The sequence below is a fragment of the Trichomycterus rosablanca genome, chromosome 8, assembly GCF_030014385.1.
Source record: "Trichomycterus rosablanca isolate fTriRos1 chromosome 8, fTriRos1.hap1, whole genome shotgun sequence".
Taxonomy (NCBI): Eukaryota; Metazoa; Chordata; class Actinopteri; order Siluriformes; family Trichomycteridae; genus Trichomycterus; species Trichomycterus rosablanca.
The window spans coordinates 9,931,645-9,951,575 of NC_085995.1; the positions used below are offsets into that span (position 1 = coordinate 9,931,645).

Below are 19,931 nucleotides of genomic sequence, written 5' to 3' on the forward strand. Positions count from 1 at the left end.
CCAGAATAAAGATTGGCATCGGGGCTGATGTGCAATGAATAAAGAAGTACAATTAAACAATTGCGAAGATACAATAAGTGCAATCACAATTTAAAAATGACATTACTTACTTGTAATTTACTTGTAACTTATATGATCCCCCCCCACCCCCCTTGAAGATACTTGATGTTTAAATTTGGTCTGGGTAGCTCTAATTCTTAAGTTGCTAATTTATCCTGATTACACGATGGAGTCGCTCCGAACTGAGGTATATGGTAGTCATGGTGACGAGATCGCGACACCAGGTTACGTGTGACGCAAGCACGTAAGTGCGAGCCCTACCGGAAGCCATTCACAATGTATTGCAGCGCCTGCAGTTCGAAAAAAAGAGCCTTAACATGAGTCTATGAGAGCGATCCGGGGCGATTTTCAGTTAGGCTGATGTCGCCCCGAAAGGGGCGGTACTGAGACGGAACACAACTCGACGCTGATCGGACTACGATATTCCGAGACAAGACTGACTCCAGAACAGTCACAGCTGTGATAGAAAAATTTCTTCCCTTTCGCCCTTTGGTGGTGCGTCGCCCGATCGCCCTAAGGAACGAGCCGCCCCTGGTTTTAAACAAGATTAAAAATTATACATTGTTAAAAGAGTAAATTTTGTCTGATTACATGACACATTATAATCTGAGCGGCACAGTGACTTGGTGGGTAGGACTGTCACCTCATAGAATAGAATGAATAGAATGCCTTTATTTGTCATATATACATACACCGATCAGCCATAACATTAAAACCACACATTGTCCATTTGATCAGCTCCACTTACCATATAGGAGCACTTTGTAGTTCTACAATTGCTGACCATCTATGTATCTACATACTTTTTTAGCCTGCACCACAGAGCAGGTATTATTTAGGTGGTGGATGATTCTCAGCACTCCATTGACAACGATATGGTGATGGTGTGTTAGTGTGAGTTGTGCTGGTATGAGTGGATCAGGCACAGCAGCGCTGCTGGAGTTAGACACTCCTACCTAGTTGGTCCACCTTGTAGATGTGAAGTCAGAGACGATGGCTCATCTATTGCTGCTGTTTGAGTTGGTCATCTTCTAGACCTTCATCAGTGGTCACAGGACGCTGCCCACATGGCCCTGTTGGCTGGATATATTTTTGGTTGGTGGACTATTCTCAGTCCAGCAGGGACAGTGAGGTGTTTAAAAACTCCAGCAGCGCTGCTGTGTCTGATTCACTCATACCAGCACAACACACACTAACACACCACCACCATGTCAGTGTCACTGCAGTTGCTGAGAATGATCCACCACCCAAATAACACCCACTCTGTGGGGGTCCTGACCATTGAAGAACAGGATGAAAGCAGGCTAAAAAGGTATGTAGAGAAACAGATGGACTACAGTCAGTAATTGTAAAGTGCTTCTGTGTGGTTAATGGAGCTGATAAAATGGACTAGTGAGTGTAGAAACAAGGAGGTGGTTTTATTGTTATGGCCGATCAGTGTGTGTATATACAGTATATATATGTACAGTACAATTAAATTCTTTCTTCGCATATCCCAGCTTGTTTGGTCAGAGCTCAGAGTTAGCCATTGTTAAGGGCCTTGTTCAAGGGCCCAACAGTGGCTGCATGGCAGAGTGGGGATTCAAACTCTCAACCTTTCAGTTGATAGCCCAAAGCCCTACCCACTAGGCTACCACTCTCCCAGTAGCAAGAAGGTCCTGGGTTTGATTCCCAGGAGTTTGCCAGTGTATGCATGGGTTTCCTCCGGGAGCTCCAGTTTCCTCCCACAGACCAGTGACATGCAGTCAGGTTAATTGGAGCTATTAAAATTGTGCTAGGTATGAATGTGTGTGAGTGTTTGGCCTGTGACAGATTAGCGACCTGTACGGGGTGTTTCCTACCTTTCCCCCTATGGAATGGACTCACTGCAACCCTGAATAGGACATCTAACAAGATGAGCAAATATTTCCCGATCAAGGTGTTCAAACTGGAAGAGAAATATCCAAATATCTTTTCACAGAGAGCTGTATAATTGTGGAGAGTCACACTATGCTCTTTGTAAAACCTTACAAGGTTAACGAATCATTAAATTAAAGCAGCTTTTTTGTAAGCAGAGCAGTAAATATTTGAGTAATTAACAGGTCGCTGCTGCCATCTAGTGGTAAAAAGCTGAAATGCTGAAACTTTCCGAGAAAAAAAACACCTCGGCATTAATAGTAAATTTGATTAATAAATTGGTACACTAGACACAATGAAGCTTAATTGCTGATAATGTAAATCTAAATGACCTAAAATGATTCTCTTCAGCAATGTAAAATAAGTTAAATGGTCCTTATAATCAAGTACACTATGCTAGAAGGAAAAGTAGTTGTAAAAGAGATGTATAATGTGAACATGTAAATATATTACTTTGAGCAGGTTACAAAGCTATTTCTAAGGCTCTAAGACAGTGAGCTAAAGTAAGAGTCATTACCTTTAAATGAGGAAAACCAAGAACAGTGGTGTAATCTCTTTCCAGAAAGGGCCAGCCTACCACAAGTCCAAAAGTCAATAAACAGCTAATCCAGGAAGTCCCAAAAATGCAGACAGTCTAACTGCAGAGCTTGAACATTGCAGATGAAGTCCAGGGTAAAAAGTACTGTAAGGGATACTTCGTTGCTTTAAGGCCCTGACTTCAATTACATTGAAATGCTGGGGAACTTAGTTAATGCCAGGATGGCAGGAACTTATTAGTTAATGCCCAAAAGCCATTCAGTTTAACTGAATTCAAGCAATTTTACAAAAATGAGTGTGCCAAACGTCTTCCACAGTGATATGAAAGCATTTGTTCCACGTAAAAGTGGAACTAGTAGTTATGTTTGAAGGTCACAGTACCTGATTATATAAGACATGTATGAAGATCTGAAGCCAAATATACAAATATAAAAGACAATTTAAAAACAATTACAGCATTGCAAGTTTTTATCTTGGCCTACTTTATGAGGTAAATTATGCAGTCAAAGTGAAATGAACAGTCGGTTAGTTAAAACTGGATAAGACTGGGTTATCTCTGTCTTTGTATGACTGAGCTGCAGCCATCTGAAGTGGTAAAAGCTCAGAAGACAATAGGGCAGCCAATCAGAAACCAATTGTTACCACACTGCTTTTTAATGCCATCAGCAAAAAATGTTTTTGGTTAAGCGCATAGCCACTGATGCGCCACTGCTAGCACATCATCACATGAAAATCTTCTTCCCCTTAAAGCTTCTTTGAGCAGTCCAAACAGGTGGAAATCAGATGGTGCTAAATCCAGACAACAAGCTCTCTTCTTGGTCTCAGACACGACGAATTACTACTCCTCCCACCTTACCATTTCCAACCAAAATATAAAAGTGTGGAAACTTATTGAAGATCCCTCGTAGTTCCCGAAAAGATAAGAATGTTTGCCAACATTAACAATGGTGTGGCAGCATTGGAAACGAACCTGACTGACAGATGGTGGTGCTGTTACACTGAACAAATGAACCCCTTTGAGCAGTGTTCCAAATTCCTTGAAAAAGACAGCACGAAGGGTGCATTGGCCAGTCCTATCTGAGCCATTTCTGGTTTTCTAGGCTTGTATCGAGCTGCTTGGCCATAAAAACCCAATCTATTAAGCTCCTGATAACCTGTTCATGTGTTGATATCTCCAAAGGCAGATTGGAGGCAACTAAGTATAGATAATTTTTTATACTTTTACTTGTGTGACCTTTGATTTAGCAGCTGAGGTGTTACGGCTCCTTGAATTTTCCACTTTACAAAAACAGCACTAATGCATCTCCAACAGGACAGAAATGTTACATGCTGACTTGCTGAAAAAGGGGGCATCATTTGACAGTTTGTTTGTGTATTAGGATTTTAACATCATGTTTTACACTTTGGTTACATTCATGACATGAACGGTGATCATTTATTACACAAGGTTCATATCAAACACAGTCCTGGACAATTTAGTGTCTCCTATTCACCTTACTTGCATGTCTTTGGACTGTGTGAGGAAACCGGAGCACCCGGAGGAAACCCTCGTGGACAAGGGGAGAACATGCAAACTCCACACAGAAAGGACCAGACCACTCCACCTGGGGATCGAACCCAGGACCTTCCAAACTCTTTGTAAAGATAGCACAAAAAAGTGCGTAGGCCAATTATATCTGATAGTCATTTCTGGTTTTCTAGGCTTGTATCCAGCTGTTTGGCCATAAAAACCCAATCCATTAAGCTCCTGATACCCCGTTCATGTGTTAATATCTCCAAAGGCAGGTTGGAGACAACGAAGCATAGATTATTTTTATATTTTAGCTTGTGTGACCTTTGATTTGGCAGCTGAGATGTTTTGGCTCCTTGAAATTTCCACTTTAAAATGTTACAATGAAATGTTACATGCTGACTTGCTGAAACAGGGGGCATTATTTGACAGTACCACATTAAAACTGACGGTGCAGTTTAGTGTAACTAACAGTATTTTGCTGTCAGCATCTACGAAGATTGCACAACTGTGTGCTTGGTTTTAATTAAAATGGGTGTGGCTGAAATAACTACCAACATTTTGTTACTGTGAATATGACAGTTCATGGGAATCACTGCTTACGGCAAACTTTTGATTTCAGTCTCAGTTCAAAAACTTAGTGTACTTGACATCTTTTTCTCACCACTGAAGCAGCCTATTGTGATCTACTTGCCTTTACTTGCTTTCATTTCCTTTATTATAGATCCTGGTAAGAGATAGTCATGCTTTGTCGTCTGTAAACTTATGAACAAAGTTATCTCTCAAAAGATTGTGTATTTACTGTGCCCTTTGAAGTGATTCGTAAAAACCACTGTGAAATGGCATTGGAAAAATAACTGGAGGGTCGCTGGTGCCCTTGAGCACAGCCTTTAACTCTTAAGTGCTAGAACTGTATACACTGCTCAGTCATAACATTAAAACCACCTCCTTGTTTCTACACTCACTGTCCAATTTATCAGCTCCATTTACCATATAAAAGCACTTTGTAGTTCTACAATTACTGACTGTAGTCCATCTGTTTCTCTGCATACCTTTTTAGCCTGCTTTCACCCTGTTCTTCAATGGTCAGGACCACAGGACCACCAGAGCAGGTATTATTTAGGTGGTGGATGATTCTCAGCACTGCAGTGACAATGACATGCTGGTGGTGTGTTAGTGTGTGTTGTGCTGGTATGAGTGGATCAGACACAGCAGCGCTGCTGGAGTTTTTAAATACTGTGTCCACTCACTGTCCTTTCTATTAGACACTCCTACCCAGTTGGTCCACCTTGTAGATGTAAAGTCAGAGACGATCGCTCATCTACTGCTGCAGTTTGAGTTGGTCATCTTCTAGACCTTCATCAGTGGTCACAGGACACTGCCCATGTGGTGCTGTTGGCTGGATGTTTTTGGTTGGTGGACTATTCTCAGTCCAGCAGTGACAGTTAGGTGTTTAAAAACTCCATCAGCGCTGCGGTGTCTGATCCACTCATACCAGCACAACACACACTAACACACCACCACCATGTCAGTGTCACTGCATGAATGATCCACCACCCAAATAATACCTGCTCTGTGGTGGTCCTGTGGGGGTCCTGACCATTAAAGAACAGCATGAAAGGGGGGTAACAAAGCATGCTGAGAAACAGATGGACTACAGTCAGTAATTGTAGAACTACAAAGTGGTTTTATATGGTAAGTGGAGCTGATAAAATGGACAGCGAGTGTAGAAACAAGGAGGTGGTTTTAATGTTATGGCTGATCGGTGTATATTTGACATTTTAAATACACTCACTCATAGGGCAGTGCCAATGTTAACCCTCAGTTGGATAGTTTAATTTTAATTAAAAATGCCAGTTTTCATTACCTCTAATGTTCTGATCCTTGTTATTCTGAAAGTGACCATTCAGAATAACTTTCTATTAGTTTGCAGAAATCAAACAAGTGGACACGACGTTTACTTTTATTTAAATTTTACTCTGAAATCTGAAAACTCTGTAACTCTGTGTAAATAAATCAAAACAAATCAATTTTAACACTATTAATCTGACTTCCATTTATTATTTTACTTTTTTGCAATTCCCTTGGCTCAGTTAGACATAATATATGACAGTCCCCCATCCATACAAAAAAGCCTTTTAAAAACTCTACTAATGTAAATACCAAGTTGTAAAGGAGCTATTCTCAATGAAGTACACTTATGCTGTTTCAGTAAGACCTGATACAATAATCTTTACAAATCTGTTTATCATTACAATTCCCATAAATGCCCTTCACAAATAAATTGTATAAACTATCCATAAACATTAAAAAGCTACAAAAATAAAATGCGATATGAAATTAACAAACCATTACAACATATTTTGTAAACAACAATGTCCCACATGCTTGATCCCAGAATCATCTATTAGTGCAATATATTATGTTCATAAAGTAATAAACATCAAAATAATGAACCCTTAACAAACCAAAGAGTTGTGCTGGTAACGGCCATAAATCAATCTAACATTTCATTCCGATAAGTAGATTTTATGATGTAAGCAAATGATAGTGGTTGATAACACATTAATAAAGTTAAAGTTCAGTAGTTTATACATACTCGTCATAGCAGTCTGATTTCTGCAACTTGTATGAACTCGACTCGTGCAGGTGAAAAATGCAGTCTGTACCTAAGTGTCCCTATGAATAGAACTAGTTTAAAGGACGGGTCCAATAGCATTACTTTGGGGAGGTTTAGAAAGCTGTGTACAGAGCTTATAACAGACAGTATATTTTTACAGGTCAGGAATGTCACAGATCATAGGAAAGTTATTTCTAAGCATCTTTAGGTTCATTTGTGCAAACGACTGTCTAATAGCACAAGGATGGAATTCTGTAAAGAGCCTTCAGGACTTTTCCACTATAATGCTTTGCTTTTCCAGGACAATGGTTCTACTTTAATGAACGTATTAAAGGTTTTCTAAAAATATGACACAACCTGCTGATTCAAAACATATATACAGTAACTTCAACTATTAGTTTGGTGGTGTAGAAAATTCTGTAATGTTATTTAACCTTGTTGCATGGCCTTCCAATTTCTTTCTATTGATTATGACTACATAGAGTGACCTCCATGAGTGCCCATATGAATAGAACTAGTTTAACTGCACTTCTAACTGATGGGTCCAATAGCATTACTTTGGGGAAGTTTGGAAAGCTGTGTACAGAGCTCATAATAGACAGTATATTTTCACAGGTCAGGAATGTCACAGGAGAGTAATCTGTGCAAACAACTGTCTAATAGTACAAATATGGAAATCTGTACAGAGCCTCTAGGACTTTTCCACTATAAAGCCTTGTTTTTCCAGGATAATGATCTACCACGGATTCTACTAGGGACTCCAAAAACTAGCTAAACCCAGTATGATGAGGTTTTTCATTGGGACTTTGTCTTGAACTGTGCTTTTATACTATATTTTTATAGATTCATGTGATACTACAGGGGCACCACCATAAAGTATTTTACTCAAGTCCCTAAACCTTTGTTTAACATAATACTACCTTTTAACAGGTTGGCCATGAAGTACTTTCCATGAAGTGATGCTTTAGGTAATTTACTATATGCTGTTCGGACTCTTTGTATTAGGGAAGTATAACAAAACTATTCAGGTGATTAAATGTGGTCTGTAATAAAGACCTAATTGACTCCAGGATGAAATGCTTCGTCTTGTGTTTCTTCTCCTGTAGAGAAAAATAAACCACAATTATATTACATGGTTGCTTTGTTACGATAGATTCAGAAAGTATTCAGACCCCTTTTACACACTGCAATGTGTCTTGTATTTAAATTTGAATGATATAATTGCTATTTTACCCAGCAATCTTCCCTTTATCGCCAATAATAACATTAGAATGTTTTCAAAAACTGAAATCTCTTAATCACAAGCCTTCACTGTACTTTGGCACTGTGGTCAGGTGTAACGTCTTTGCTTTAATTATCCTTATGATGTGCTAAGAACTCAACTGTAGTCGACACGTTGCTATTTGAATTTAGTGCACATTCACTACTGTATATGGTCAGAAATATTTAAACACCTGCCTGATCATGAGCTTGTTGGACATCCCATTAAAAATAGTACTAAAGTAGAGTGACCTCTTTTGATGGTTGAGGTCAGGGCTCTGTGCCTTTAAAGCAAGCTTTTCCTCTCGTCTTTATAGACCTTGCTTGTACACAGGGGCGCAGTAATGCTGGAACAGGAAGGGCCTTCCCTAAACTACTGCTGCATAGTTTCCTTTATATAGGGTGTCCCAAATTTCACGCAAGAAGTAATTTTGATAGAGAACACAGGTTTTTAATTAAAAATTGTAAATTTTTAATTGATTCATAAAGTATACAGTATAGGGTTATGTATGGAATAGCATATCGGGTAAATGGCCTCCACGGCTTTGCTGGCACATACGCACTCTTTTGTCGAAATTTTCCATGACCGCTTTGCATAAATGTGGCTGAATTTCGTTGATACAGCGCTCAATTTCCTCCTTCAAGGCGTGGGTGGTCGTGGGCTTGATGGCATAAACCTTAGACTTCAAAAAACCGCAAAGAAAAAAGTCCAACGGCGTTAAATCGCATGATCTGGGCGGCCAATTCTGATCACCAAAACGGGAAATTACACGACCAGGAAATGACTCATGCAGTAATTGAATTGTTTCTCGGGCTGTATGGCATGTGGCACCGTCTTGTTGAAACCACATGTCGTCCACATCCATATCTTGCAATTTAGGCACAAAAAGCTGGATTATCATGTCGCGATAGCGATTACCATTAACTGTTATTGCCTGACCAGACGCATTTTCGAAGAAGAATGGTCCGATGATGCCTCCAGCCCAAAATCCGCACCAAACAGTGACACGTTGTGGATGCATTTGTTTCTCAACAATCACTCGTGGATTTTCTGAACCCCAAATGCGACAATTTTGACAATTAATGAAGCCATCAAGATGAAAATGAGCCTCATCGCTGAAGATGACTTTGTTCGAAAAATCGGCATCCACTTGTTGTTGTTCCAAAATCCATTCAACAAACTCTCTTCGCTGTGCGTGGTCAGTAGGCTTCAGTTCTTGACTCAATTGAACTTTGTAAGCATGAAGATTCAAATCTTTCGTGAGAATACGCTGTAGAGAGCTTCTGGAAATGTTCAATTCTTGACCACGGTGCCGAATTGATGTTCCTGGACTCTCAGCAACACTCTCACGAACTGCTTCGATGTTTTGTGTTGAACGACTTGTTGAAGGACGGCCAGAGTGTCTAAGATCACTAATTGATTTAGTCTCCCTGAATTTTTTAATTAATCTCTTCACAGTTGATGAAGTTAAATCACTATTCCGACTATATTTTGTACGAAAATTGCGAACTGTAGCTGCCAAACCTTAATTATTTTTAAAATATTGCTCAACAATGAAAACGCGTTGTTCTTTCGTGTAGCGCTCCATTTTTAATAACCCTGAATTGTGAGCTGTCACGCTGTCTTTTTTTTTTGTTGGCAACACTGTACCGCACAAATGGCGCCAAATTCAAATCTTGCGTGAATTTTGGGACACCCTTTATAACTAATTTATTACACCTGTCAGCAGTGTTGTAGAGTAGTTTGGAAAAGCGCACACCTGGGTCTATAAGGGCCCCAAATTTGCATAGCAATGTCAGACAAAAACCAAGGTTTAGGTAGTGTGGGTACTGCACAGTGACATGGGCCCTGTAGACCTAACTTCAATCCTTTGCACACTATCTGGGAGGAGTTCACAGTAGTTGGATATAATTAGGTTATCTACCAGCTTAAAAAACTACTTGCCAGTAGGGACATTGTCTTTAGGTATAAATGAGTGAAGGTGTGCAAGGTACGGTGAATTAAAGCCCACAAAAATAACCAACTTTAGATTTTTACACAAGTGGTCAGGAAAAGAAAAGGAAAAAACCCAACAGACCTGCTTTTATATAATTTACATTTTCCTAAAGACGTTATAGATGTTATCTAAAGTCATGTGACCTCAATCATTTCCTGTAGTGTCTCACATTAACGAGATAACACATATGAGCTCTTCTTACTTTTGTAAAAAGAACAGTATGACCGTCACGAAGAATGACACCACGTCAGCAGTGATCCAGATAATCCTGTATACGTAAGGGGCCTGAAGAAGTACACACACACACACACACACACACACACACACACACACACACACACACACACAGTTATGAGAAAACAAAGATATAGTACGCTAAACTTTATACACCACTATGTATGTACTATTAAGCTTTATTTGCATTTCTGTTAGCATTGCCACTGTGGAGACGATGAAAGCAACAAGCAAAGTAGTAATTACCAGATGCCAGTCAGGCCGAGACATGTCCTTGAGGAGGTGGCAGGTATTGGTGGTCACAGAGCTTGCCCCCGAGCACCAGAGCAATGAGAAAAGCCAGCGCTCATTCACCACCCACAGGTTGACAGATATATCCTTCTCCCGTGACTTACTGTATCACAAATGTGAAAAAGTATATTGCATAACGTTACCTATTTTTTGTCAGTGTACTTCTTAGTTTGCACTCAAGTTAGATATACAAGTTAGAAATGTACTTTTCAAATGTACAGTTAGTGACTTTAGCTTGTATTATGATTTGTACTTGTACTTTTAAAAAGTATGCTGAAGTAACATGTACATTCTTTTCATTGTGCATATTTGCTGCTCTGTTCTCTTTTATTACCCATTAAATTCATTTATTTATTGATTTCCTGGTTCATTTCATGCACCTGTAGTACATTTCCCCTAAAGGGTTTGTGCATTTATTTTTCTGGTTTTAGCATTAATTATATAACTACACTGTGTGGGAAAAAGTATGTAGACACTGTTTTAGCCTTACCCATTGCTGACAGGTGTGCAAAATCAATTACACAACTTATTGGCAACAGGTTGGGGATAAGCCCTTTTCAGTTCCAGGATGACTGTGCCCATGTACCAAAGTGAGCTCCATTTATACATATTTTTAGACATACAGTGTATTTCAGCATTACCTAAATATACAACCCCAATTCAGAAAAGGTTGGGACAGTATAGAAAGTGCAAATAAAATAAAAATGTAGTGTTCCTTACATTAACTTTGACTTATATTTGATTGCAGACAGGATGAACCTGAGATATTTCATGTTTGATCTGCTCAACTTCATTTCATTTGTTAATATACCTCCATTCCCGCATTTCAGGCCTGCAACACATTCCAAAAAAAGTTGGGACGGGAGCAATTCAGGGCTAGTAATGAGGTGAAAACAACTAAAAAATGATGTGATTCCAAACAGGTGATATCAACAGGTGATTATAATCATGGTTTGGTACAAAAGCAGCATCCAGGAAAGGCTGAGTCTTTGATGAGTAAAGATGATCAGAGGATCTCCAGTTTGTCAACAAATGTGTGAGAAAATTATTGAAATGTTTTAAAACAATGTACCTCAAAGAAAGATTGAAAGGGATTAGCATATTTCTCCCTCTACAGTGCATAATATCATTAGTGATTCAAGGAATATGAAGGAATTTCAGTTTGTAAAGGCGTGATCTTTGATTCCCCTGATGGCACTGCATCAAGAACCGCCACTCAACAATGGCTGATATAACCACATGGGTGAGGGATTACTTTGGCAAACCTTTGTCAAGCACTACAATACGGAGTTACATGCACAAATGTCACTTAAAACTTTACTGTGCAAAAAAGAAGCCTTATGTTAACCATGTCCAGAAGCGGTGTCAACTTCTCTGGGCTCTGAGGCATCTAGGATGGACCATTACACAGTGGAAACGTGTATTGTGGTCAGATGAATCAACATTCCAGGTCTTTTTTTGAAAAAATGTATGTAGTGTGGGACAAAATTAAACCTAAAACTAAATCTCTTGGTATCCTCGGTGCCAAAACTTCTTTTAAGTGTGGTGAAAAGGCATGGCAACATTACAAAGTGGTAAATGCTTTACTGTCCCAACTTTTTTTGGAATGTGTTGCAGGCCTGAAATGCAGGCCTGAAATGCAGGAATGGATGTTAATTTATAAATGAAATGAAGTTGAGCAGATAAAACATGAAATATCTCAGGTTCATTCTGTCTGCAATCAAATAAAAGTCAAAGTAAATGTAAGAAACTGTTTTTTATGCTGTCCCAACTTTTGTTAAAATATAAAGTAGCTTTTTTGTATTGGTATTAAATCTATTTTTCTGTGGATGCTGAAGTGGGTACATTTCTATTCTTAATAAATATGAATCCATATGAAAAGATGCTATTTGGTTATATGCCACATTTTGCACATTCCACTATACACAACAGAATGCACCATGTTCTTAATTTTAACTCAGGCATCTTTCCCTTAGGGAGTAGAACTACTGTTTTTCTTAAGCCAACATTCAACAAGCTAATATCATGTCTGAACATGTCATAGGGTGTGTGAATAGACATCTAATACACACCTAATCTCCTTAGTACTGGATGCACTATATTTTAAGTTCAGAAAATCTCCGCTGACACTTTCATTTAACGGCTTGTCGTACACCTGACGGAATCCAGTGTCTCTACATCTTGAAGGGAGCCACCAAATCTAAATAGAGAAATACAGAATACAGCAAACATCTTATTCAGAAAATTACATTATTAACAGTTGAAGATAAATGTCAGAGGTCAGAATCCCTGTATACACTGATCAGCCATAATATTAAAACCAATTCTACAATTACTGACTGTAGTCCATCTATTTTTCTACATACCTTTTTAGCCTGCTTTCACCCTGTTCTTCAATGGTCAGGACCCCCACAGGACAACCACAGAGTAGGTATTTTTTGGGTGGTGGGTCATTCTCAGCACTGCAGTGACTGTCATGGTGGTGGTGTGTTAGTGTGTGTTGTGCTGGTATGAGTGGATCAGACACAGCAATGCTGATGGAGTTTTTAAATACCGTGTCCACTCACTGTTCACTCTATTAGACACTCCTACCTAGTTGGTCCACCTTGTAGATGTAAAGTCAGAGACGATCGCTCATCTATTGCTGCTGTTTGAGTTGGTCATCTTCTAGACCTTCATCAGTGGTCACAGGACGCTGCCTACGGGGCACTGTTGGCTAAATATTTTTGGTTGGTGGACTATTCTCAGTCCAGCAGTGACAGTGAGGTGAGCTCCATCAGCATTGCTGTGTCTTATTCACTCATACCAGCACAACACACACTAACACACCACCATGTCAGTGTCAGCATGACCCACCACCCAAATAATACCTACTCTGTAGTGGTCCTGGGAGAGTCCTGACCATTGAAGAACAGCATAAAAGCAGGCTAACAAAGCATGCAGAGAAACAGATGGACTGCAGTCAGTAATTGTAGAACTACAAAGTGCTTCTATATGGTAAGTGGAGCTGATAAAATGGACAGTGAGTGTAGAAACAAGGAGGTGGTTTTAATGTTATGGCTGATCGGTGTATATTTAATGTGTTTGTAATCGAAAGACAAAAAACAGGGTAATTAAAAATGAACAAGTTTAATAAAATAACCTCAAACAACATTCTAATCCATCTACATGGCCCAGAGCTTGGTGATAATTCTGCTTGTGGTAACACAAACCAGGTGAAAGGAAAACTGATGGCTGTAAAAAGCCAACTAATAAACACTGGGAGAACATACTAAACTTTTATAAGACATTTACAAGAGGCTAAAATTAAAGGCTCTGCTGCACCACCATGCAACCCCATTACAACACCAACACTAAGGCAAACAACACTGCAAAAAAAGTTAATTACATGGGATGCTCACCAAATTATGTGGAATGTTGGATTTCAGGACAGTCGTCACAATGTGCTCGCAGTCATCCTCCTCGTTCTTTATGTCAAATATGACAGAGATGTTGTGCTTCTTTCCAAGCTCTAAAAGTTCTGCAAGAGATGCTATTCGCTGTTCTCGAGCAAGTTCCTTCTGTTCTTTCGAAAGCGAGGATACGGACCAAAACGGGTTTGTCTGCATGGATAACAGAACAACTTCTATAAAACTTCAGTAATTATTTAACCAACTACAATTTGCTATAAATATTACACTTTTATTTACCTTGACAAACCATTCGCCCGCATTTAGCCCCTGTAGCTCTTCCCAAGTAAAGTCATGACTCGTGTCATATTTTCGATTAGGAAAAACGGCAGCCACGTTAGTTGTCCTCTTTAGAAATTCTTTTCCATGGTCATGCATAAGAAAGGAAACGTTGTCCTTGCTGAAATGAGGAGAAGATTTATATTACATAGCAGAGCCACAGTAGGTGAATTATTTCACTAAACAACAGGAGTTGGCTTACCTAAGCTGTACATCTGTCTCGAATGCTGCGACTTTGCACTCGATGCTTCTCTCGAAAGACATTAAAGTGTTTTCTGGAGCCAGCTGTACACGAGATAGCAAATATTATTGCTATTAATTTTGTAAGTATACACCAATCAACCATAACATTAAAACCACCTCCTTGTTTCTACACTCACTGTCCATTTTATCAGCTCCACTTACCATATAGAAGCACTTTGTAGTTCTACAATTACTGACTGTAGTCCATCTATTTCTCTGCATGCTTTGTTACCCCCCTTTCATGCTGTTCTTCATTGGTCAGGACCCCCACAGGACCACTACAGAGCAGGTATTATTTGGGTGGTGGGTCATTTTCAGCACTGCAGTGACACTGACATGGTGGTGGTGTGTTAGTATGTGTTGTGCTGGTATGATTGGATCAGACAAGGCAGTGCTGATGGAGTTTGCTGTCACTGCTGGACTGAGAATAGTCCACCAACCTAGAATATCCAGCCAACAGCACCCCATGGGCAGCGTCCTGTGACCACTGATGAAGGTCTAGAAGATGACCAACTCAAACAGCAGCAACAGATGAGCGATCTGACTTTACATCTACAGGGTGGACCAACTAGGTGGGAGTGTCTAATAAGAGTGGACAGTGAGTGGACACGGTATTTAAAAACTCCAGCAGCACTGCTGTGTCTTATCCACTCATACCAGCACAACACACACTAACACACCACCACCATGTCAGTGTCACTGCAGTGCTGAGAATGATCCACCACCTAAATAATACCTGCTCTGTAGTGGTCATGGGAGGGTCCTGACCATATAATAACAGCATGAAAGGGGGCTAACAAAGCATGCAGACAAACAGAAAGTGGATATGATAAAAAGGACAGTGAGTGTAGAAACAAGGAGGTGGTTTTAATGTTATGGCTGATCAGTGTATGTTGTTTAATTAAGAGATAGTCAGCAATGTAGATTAACCGTTGTTTTGTCTGTAGTTATTAATAAATGTTGTCCAATATTAAGAACCTATCAAGTGTGCTCTATAAAATATTACTGAAAAATATCTAGTCATCAGCAATTAAGTTATGAAACACAAAAATCCAATATACAAAAACAAGCCCCCCTCTAAACGGCTTAAAAGAAACATTTAATAATGTTTTTAAGTGGCCTAGTCAAAAGTTCTGACTTGAATATTATTGTGATGCTGAAATGGAACCTTTCATGCTTAAAAGTCTTCCAATGTGTCTGATTTAAGTAATTCTGCAAGAAAATACAATGTACTGTAATGTAATGTAAATTAAAGTCCTCTTCAATCACCCCTAAAAGCAAGCCAGCCAACTAACTGCTAATAACCACTATTAGCTGCCAATAGCATAATTGCAGTATTTGGCAAGCACTTTATTTGGGCTGCATACCAAACTGTACACAACTGTAAAACAGAATGTCAAGCTATGTCAAGGGTATGCTGTTTCAAGTATTTGAAGTCGGTTCACTTATTCTTATCTTGCATTAAAGTTAAACAAAAAGCCAAATGTAAGATGGAAATGAAAGAAGATAAATGCACATTTTGTAGGGTCAAATTACAAATAGCTTTCTACTCATTACCTGTGCTACCTATCTGTGTCCTTTATATGGATAAAAAACACTTTAGAACAGGAAATAATTAAAATGATTCTGGTAAAAGTATGAAACATATTTCACAGGGCCGAATTTCAACTGACTTCTTACTATGTGTGTATTTTTCCCCCCTTTTTCTCCCACTTTAGCGCATCCAATTTCTGCCCGTCAATCATCCTCTCACTAATGCTGGTCCTTGCTCCTGATTGGGGAGGACGAGGCTGCTCCACGCCCCCTGCGACACGTGCACAGCAATCGAACATCTTATCACCTACACTTGACGAGTGCAGTGCAGTACAGCGCTGTGTACGGACAGCCACGCCCTCTACCGCACCTCCTTTCCCATCTCCGTGCAGGCGCCACCAACCAGCCAGCAGAGGTCGTAATCGCACTAGTCTGAAAGAGAGTCCCCATCCGGCTTAATCCCGCCCCTATCTGAACAACAGGCCAATCGTTGTTCATGTGGCCGCCCAGCCTCAGCCGGCAGGCAGAGCCGAGATTCGATACGATGTATTCGAGATCTCAACTCTGGTGAACAGCGTGTGTTTTTACCGCTGCGCCACCTGAGCGGCTTATGTGTGTATTTTTGAAGGTCCAATTTAGAAGCATCTACAACATAGGTACTGCACCATTTAGCCAATAAAAAAATAATATGTAACAATTAAGACTTTAAAGTCATGAATAGTTAGAAGCAATATCCACATGTATCCATATTGATCCAACATATCCAGGTTGATTAAGCTACATCATGTCCTATTTTACAGTGCCATCAGCTTTAAGGGTAGACCCAAATCCTAAATAGCTTTGTATTTTGTACATTTGGAAAGGTCTAATTGAGTCTAGGTCTAAACTGATAGATTACAAGTGATTGGCAACCATCATTACCAGTACCTGCTATTTTATATTACAACCACAGCCCTGTCACTGGTTATTTTGTATAAACACTGTATCTTATTACCTTAAAGTTTCAGAGCTTAAATGAAATACCTGGCTTCCCAAATCAAAATCCCCAATACCATGTCAACCATTTAACATTGTTCAGCTCAGTTGGAGTTCAAATCTCAAAATCTTCTTTCATTGAGTTTAAGTCTTTATCTGGATCAACTAGTTTAAAGGATTTTGTTGGTTGGGAAAAATCTGTCTCAGTAATACCAAATTAGTCTACAAATCCATCTGGATTTAATTAACATTTCCACATTATCTGCCAAACTGATCTGATCATGTGGAATAAAAACACAGTTTTGTTTTAGCAGCTTACAATCCAGGAACAATGCCAATACTGTAGATGAAATAATAAGTAGTTCATTCATTAATAATTAAACTGTGTCTCTGTCACACTGTAACAACTTACATAAAAAAACATTAGAATAAAACCCCTCTGTCCCAGAAACTCCAGTGTCAGGTATATCGAGGTGTATAGCAAAACAGTAATAGAATTAGAAAGTTAAAGTATTTAGGAAAAAGCTGTTCTTACCAGAGGTGCACCACGATGGGCCACAAGGGCAGGTTTAGGGGGAAGATTATCAGTAATACATGGAGAATAAATCTTCAATGGACTGAGGAAAATCAGGGCCGCAACTGCCACTAATGTCCCAATGATGAAGACCTTACATACTGTTCCAACACAAAGACAATGGTTTGCTTAATTAACACATATCTGTATACTGTAACAATCTTCTAAATAACAATCTGGATCTATCTGGAAATCTGGACTATAATCTCTCTCAGTCTCTCAGACATGACCAATTACTCCTCCTCCCACCCTCACCGTTTCCAACCAAAATATCAAACTTTTTGAAGATTCCTCATAGAAGAGTTCACAATGTTGGCCTTGAAATAGATCTTGGAACATGACTGGAATTGCTGGAATTGAAAATGGTATTGCTAAAAACCACTAAACAACATCAGTTAAGAGAGACTTGCTAATGTAATTACAATAACTGTCTTTTTTACCTCATATGATATTTTGCTCAAGCTGACTTTGCTAAGGTTTTGGTTGTAATCTGATTATCTCATGATAGTACTTGATACAGCTTTGGGCAGCGCAAATGAGAACTGCAATAAAGAAACTGGCACTGACTACATGGAGCAAAACGCACTTCTACTAACTTCTGGATTTATGGCCAATAATCAATTTGTTCTTATTTCTAAACACTTAACTACAGGTCATCACACTGATAAGTCAGATTACTGACTGACTCATGTTAATCATTTCAATCATATAAATCCACAAGTCTGACAGAATGTGGGCATATCTGAATACGAATCTAAGCCTACAGTGGGCACAGGTTCACCAAAAATGAACAGCTGAAGATTTGATGATTTTCTTTTTCTGATTCAACATGCAGATAGCAGGTCTGAATCTGTTGCAAAGAGTGTGAATGATATAACACTTTTAGCACATTTTGTGGTACCTAATGCCAAACAAACATCCTTCAAAAGCCACTGACAATATGGGTCACTTTACAGTATGCCCACAATATTACACTATATGTCACCAAGCACAGCCATGTCAAACTGGTTCCACGTACATCATAACAATTTAATAATCTGTGGCTAAACTTGGCAGGATGGAAGTACAGTGGGGAATTGGAAATAACTTGTGTAATTTGCCACAAAGAGTTGAGGCTGTGCCCCTTATTAAAATGGTGTTTGTAATCACATACAGTACATCCTCGCTGACCACAGTTTATCAAACAATTTGATGCCACTAGATATCAGATATTACTGAAATATTCAAAAATACAGGCAATACCTACCAGTCGTTTGAGCTCTAAAGAATTTCTCGAACACAAACCAGCTGATTACAGTCAAGGCCGCAACAGCAGCCAGCTGCAGAAAAGGAGCTGTGGCCTGTGGAACAGTAAGATAAAATTCCATTTTCAGTTTACAGTACAGACAGTGGTACAACAAAGCACTGCTATTATATACAGGCTACACATACCTGCAAAGACATATGGATGGTATTCCATTCCTCACGCCATTCTATGCTTATTCCAGCTACGCCAAACCCAACTATTATTAGGCCCACAAACAGCAAAAACTACACAATAAGAAAACACACATTGATTTTCAGAACAATTTTAAATTTATTCATCATTTTTAAAGTGCTGGGCCACCACATGCTTCTAGAACAGGTTTAAAGCTGAGTGCTGAATAGACTCTAGATTCTAATTATCTGTACTGATGGGATTGAAACCATTCTAGCTGTTGTCTAATTTACCCACATATTTGTGTGAATACAAAATTGCTGTCCTTGTTGATTTTCACAATAAGTTAAACTGTAAATGTTTGCCTATAAAAATAATTGTATTTTGTAATTGTAATAATTTATGATGCTGTGATCCTGATTTCCTCTCTTTCTGCATAATCATCTCACAAAATAGTTTCAGATTCTCAGTACAAAACTGTTTTAAATGATAATTTCATTCACTGAAGGAAAAGGGTATGCAACAACTATATCACCGATGTAAAAAAAAAAAAAAAAGAAGTGTTACCCCTATTATTAACTAGCTGTGCCACTTGGACTGTGGTTTGCTGGTGCTTTGTCCAAGGTTTTTTTAGACTGTTTAGTATACTTTACATTTTTGATCTTATTTAACTGATGATTATATTTAACCAGGCTGACAGTAATTAAGCCTGGGTATGTCCCATGTAAATTAACCCATTAATTTGGTTAATTGGATAATTAAACTGCTAAGGGAAGTTTAATTTTACACAGGGCCAGTTGGTGTTAGATAATATTAAATGTAACTAAACAATCAAGTACAACCAATATGCTAAAACATGAGCAAATTGCATTTTTTAGCACCACAGGTACATATTTAAAGACTGGACATGTGAGTAGACAAGTGCACTATTAGACATGTAGCCAACTCGCATTTCCACTAGTGCACATGTCTTTAAGATTCATCAGTTCAATTTTGCATCTACAATTCACCTCACATGCATGTCTTTGGACTGTGGGAGGAAACCGGAGCTCCCGG

The 19,931-nt window shown here is 39.0% G+C and overlaps 1 protein-coding gene across 1 annotated transcript in view; it reads right to left on the bottom strand.

Annotated features, from left to right (window-relative positions):
- Window positions 1-5,952: 5,952 nt before the first annotated feature.
- The window catches only part of gdpd2 (glycerophosphodiester phosphodiesterase domain containing 2), a 31,804-nt gene continuing 17,825 nt past the window's right edge, over window positions 5,953-19,931 (bottom strand). Inside the window, exons 6-15 of the mRNA XM_062999831.1 lie at window positions 18,890-18,988; window positions 18,705-18,798; window positions 17,420-17,559; window positions 14,336-14,418; window positions 14,095-14,254; window positions 13,807-14,007; window positions 12,478-12,605; window positions 10,361-10,508; window positions 10,083-10,165; window positions 5,953-7,723 (exon numbers count right to left, since the gene is read on the bottom strand). Coding sequence (XP_062855901.1) covers window positions 7,648-7,723; window positions 10,083-10,165; window positions 10,361-10,508; window positions 12,478-12,605; window positions 13,807-14,007; window positions 14,095-14,254; window positions 14,336-14,418; window positions 17,420-17,559; window positions 18,705-18,798; window positions 18,890-18,988 — 1,212 coding nt within the window. The 3' untranslated portion in view covers window positions 5,953-7,647. The remainder of the gene's footprint in view (window positions 7,724-10,082; window positions 10,166-10,360; window positions 10,509-12,477; window positions 12,606-13,806; window positions 14,008-14,094; window positions 14,255-14,335; window positions 14,419-17,419; window positions 17,560-18,704; window positions 18,799-18,889; window positions 18,989-19,931) is intronic.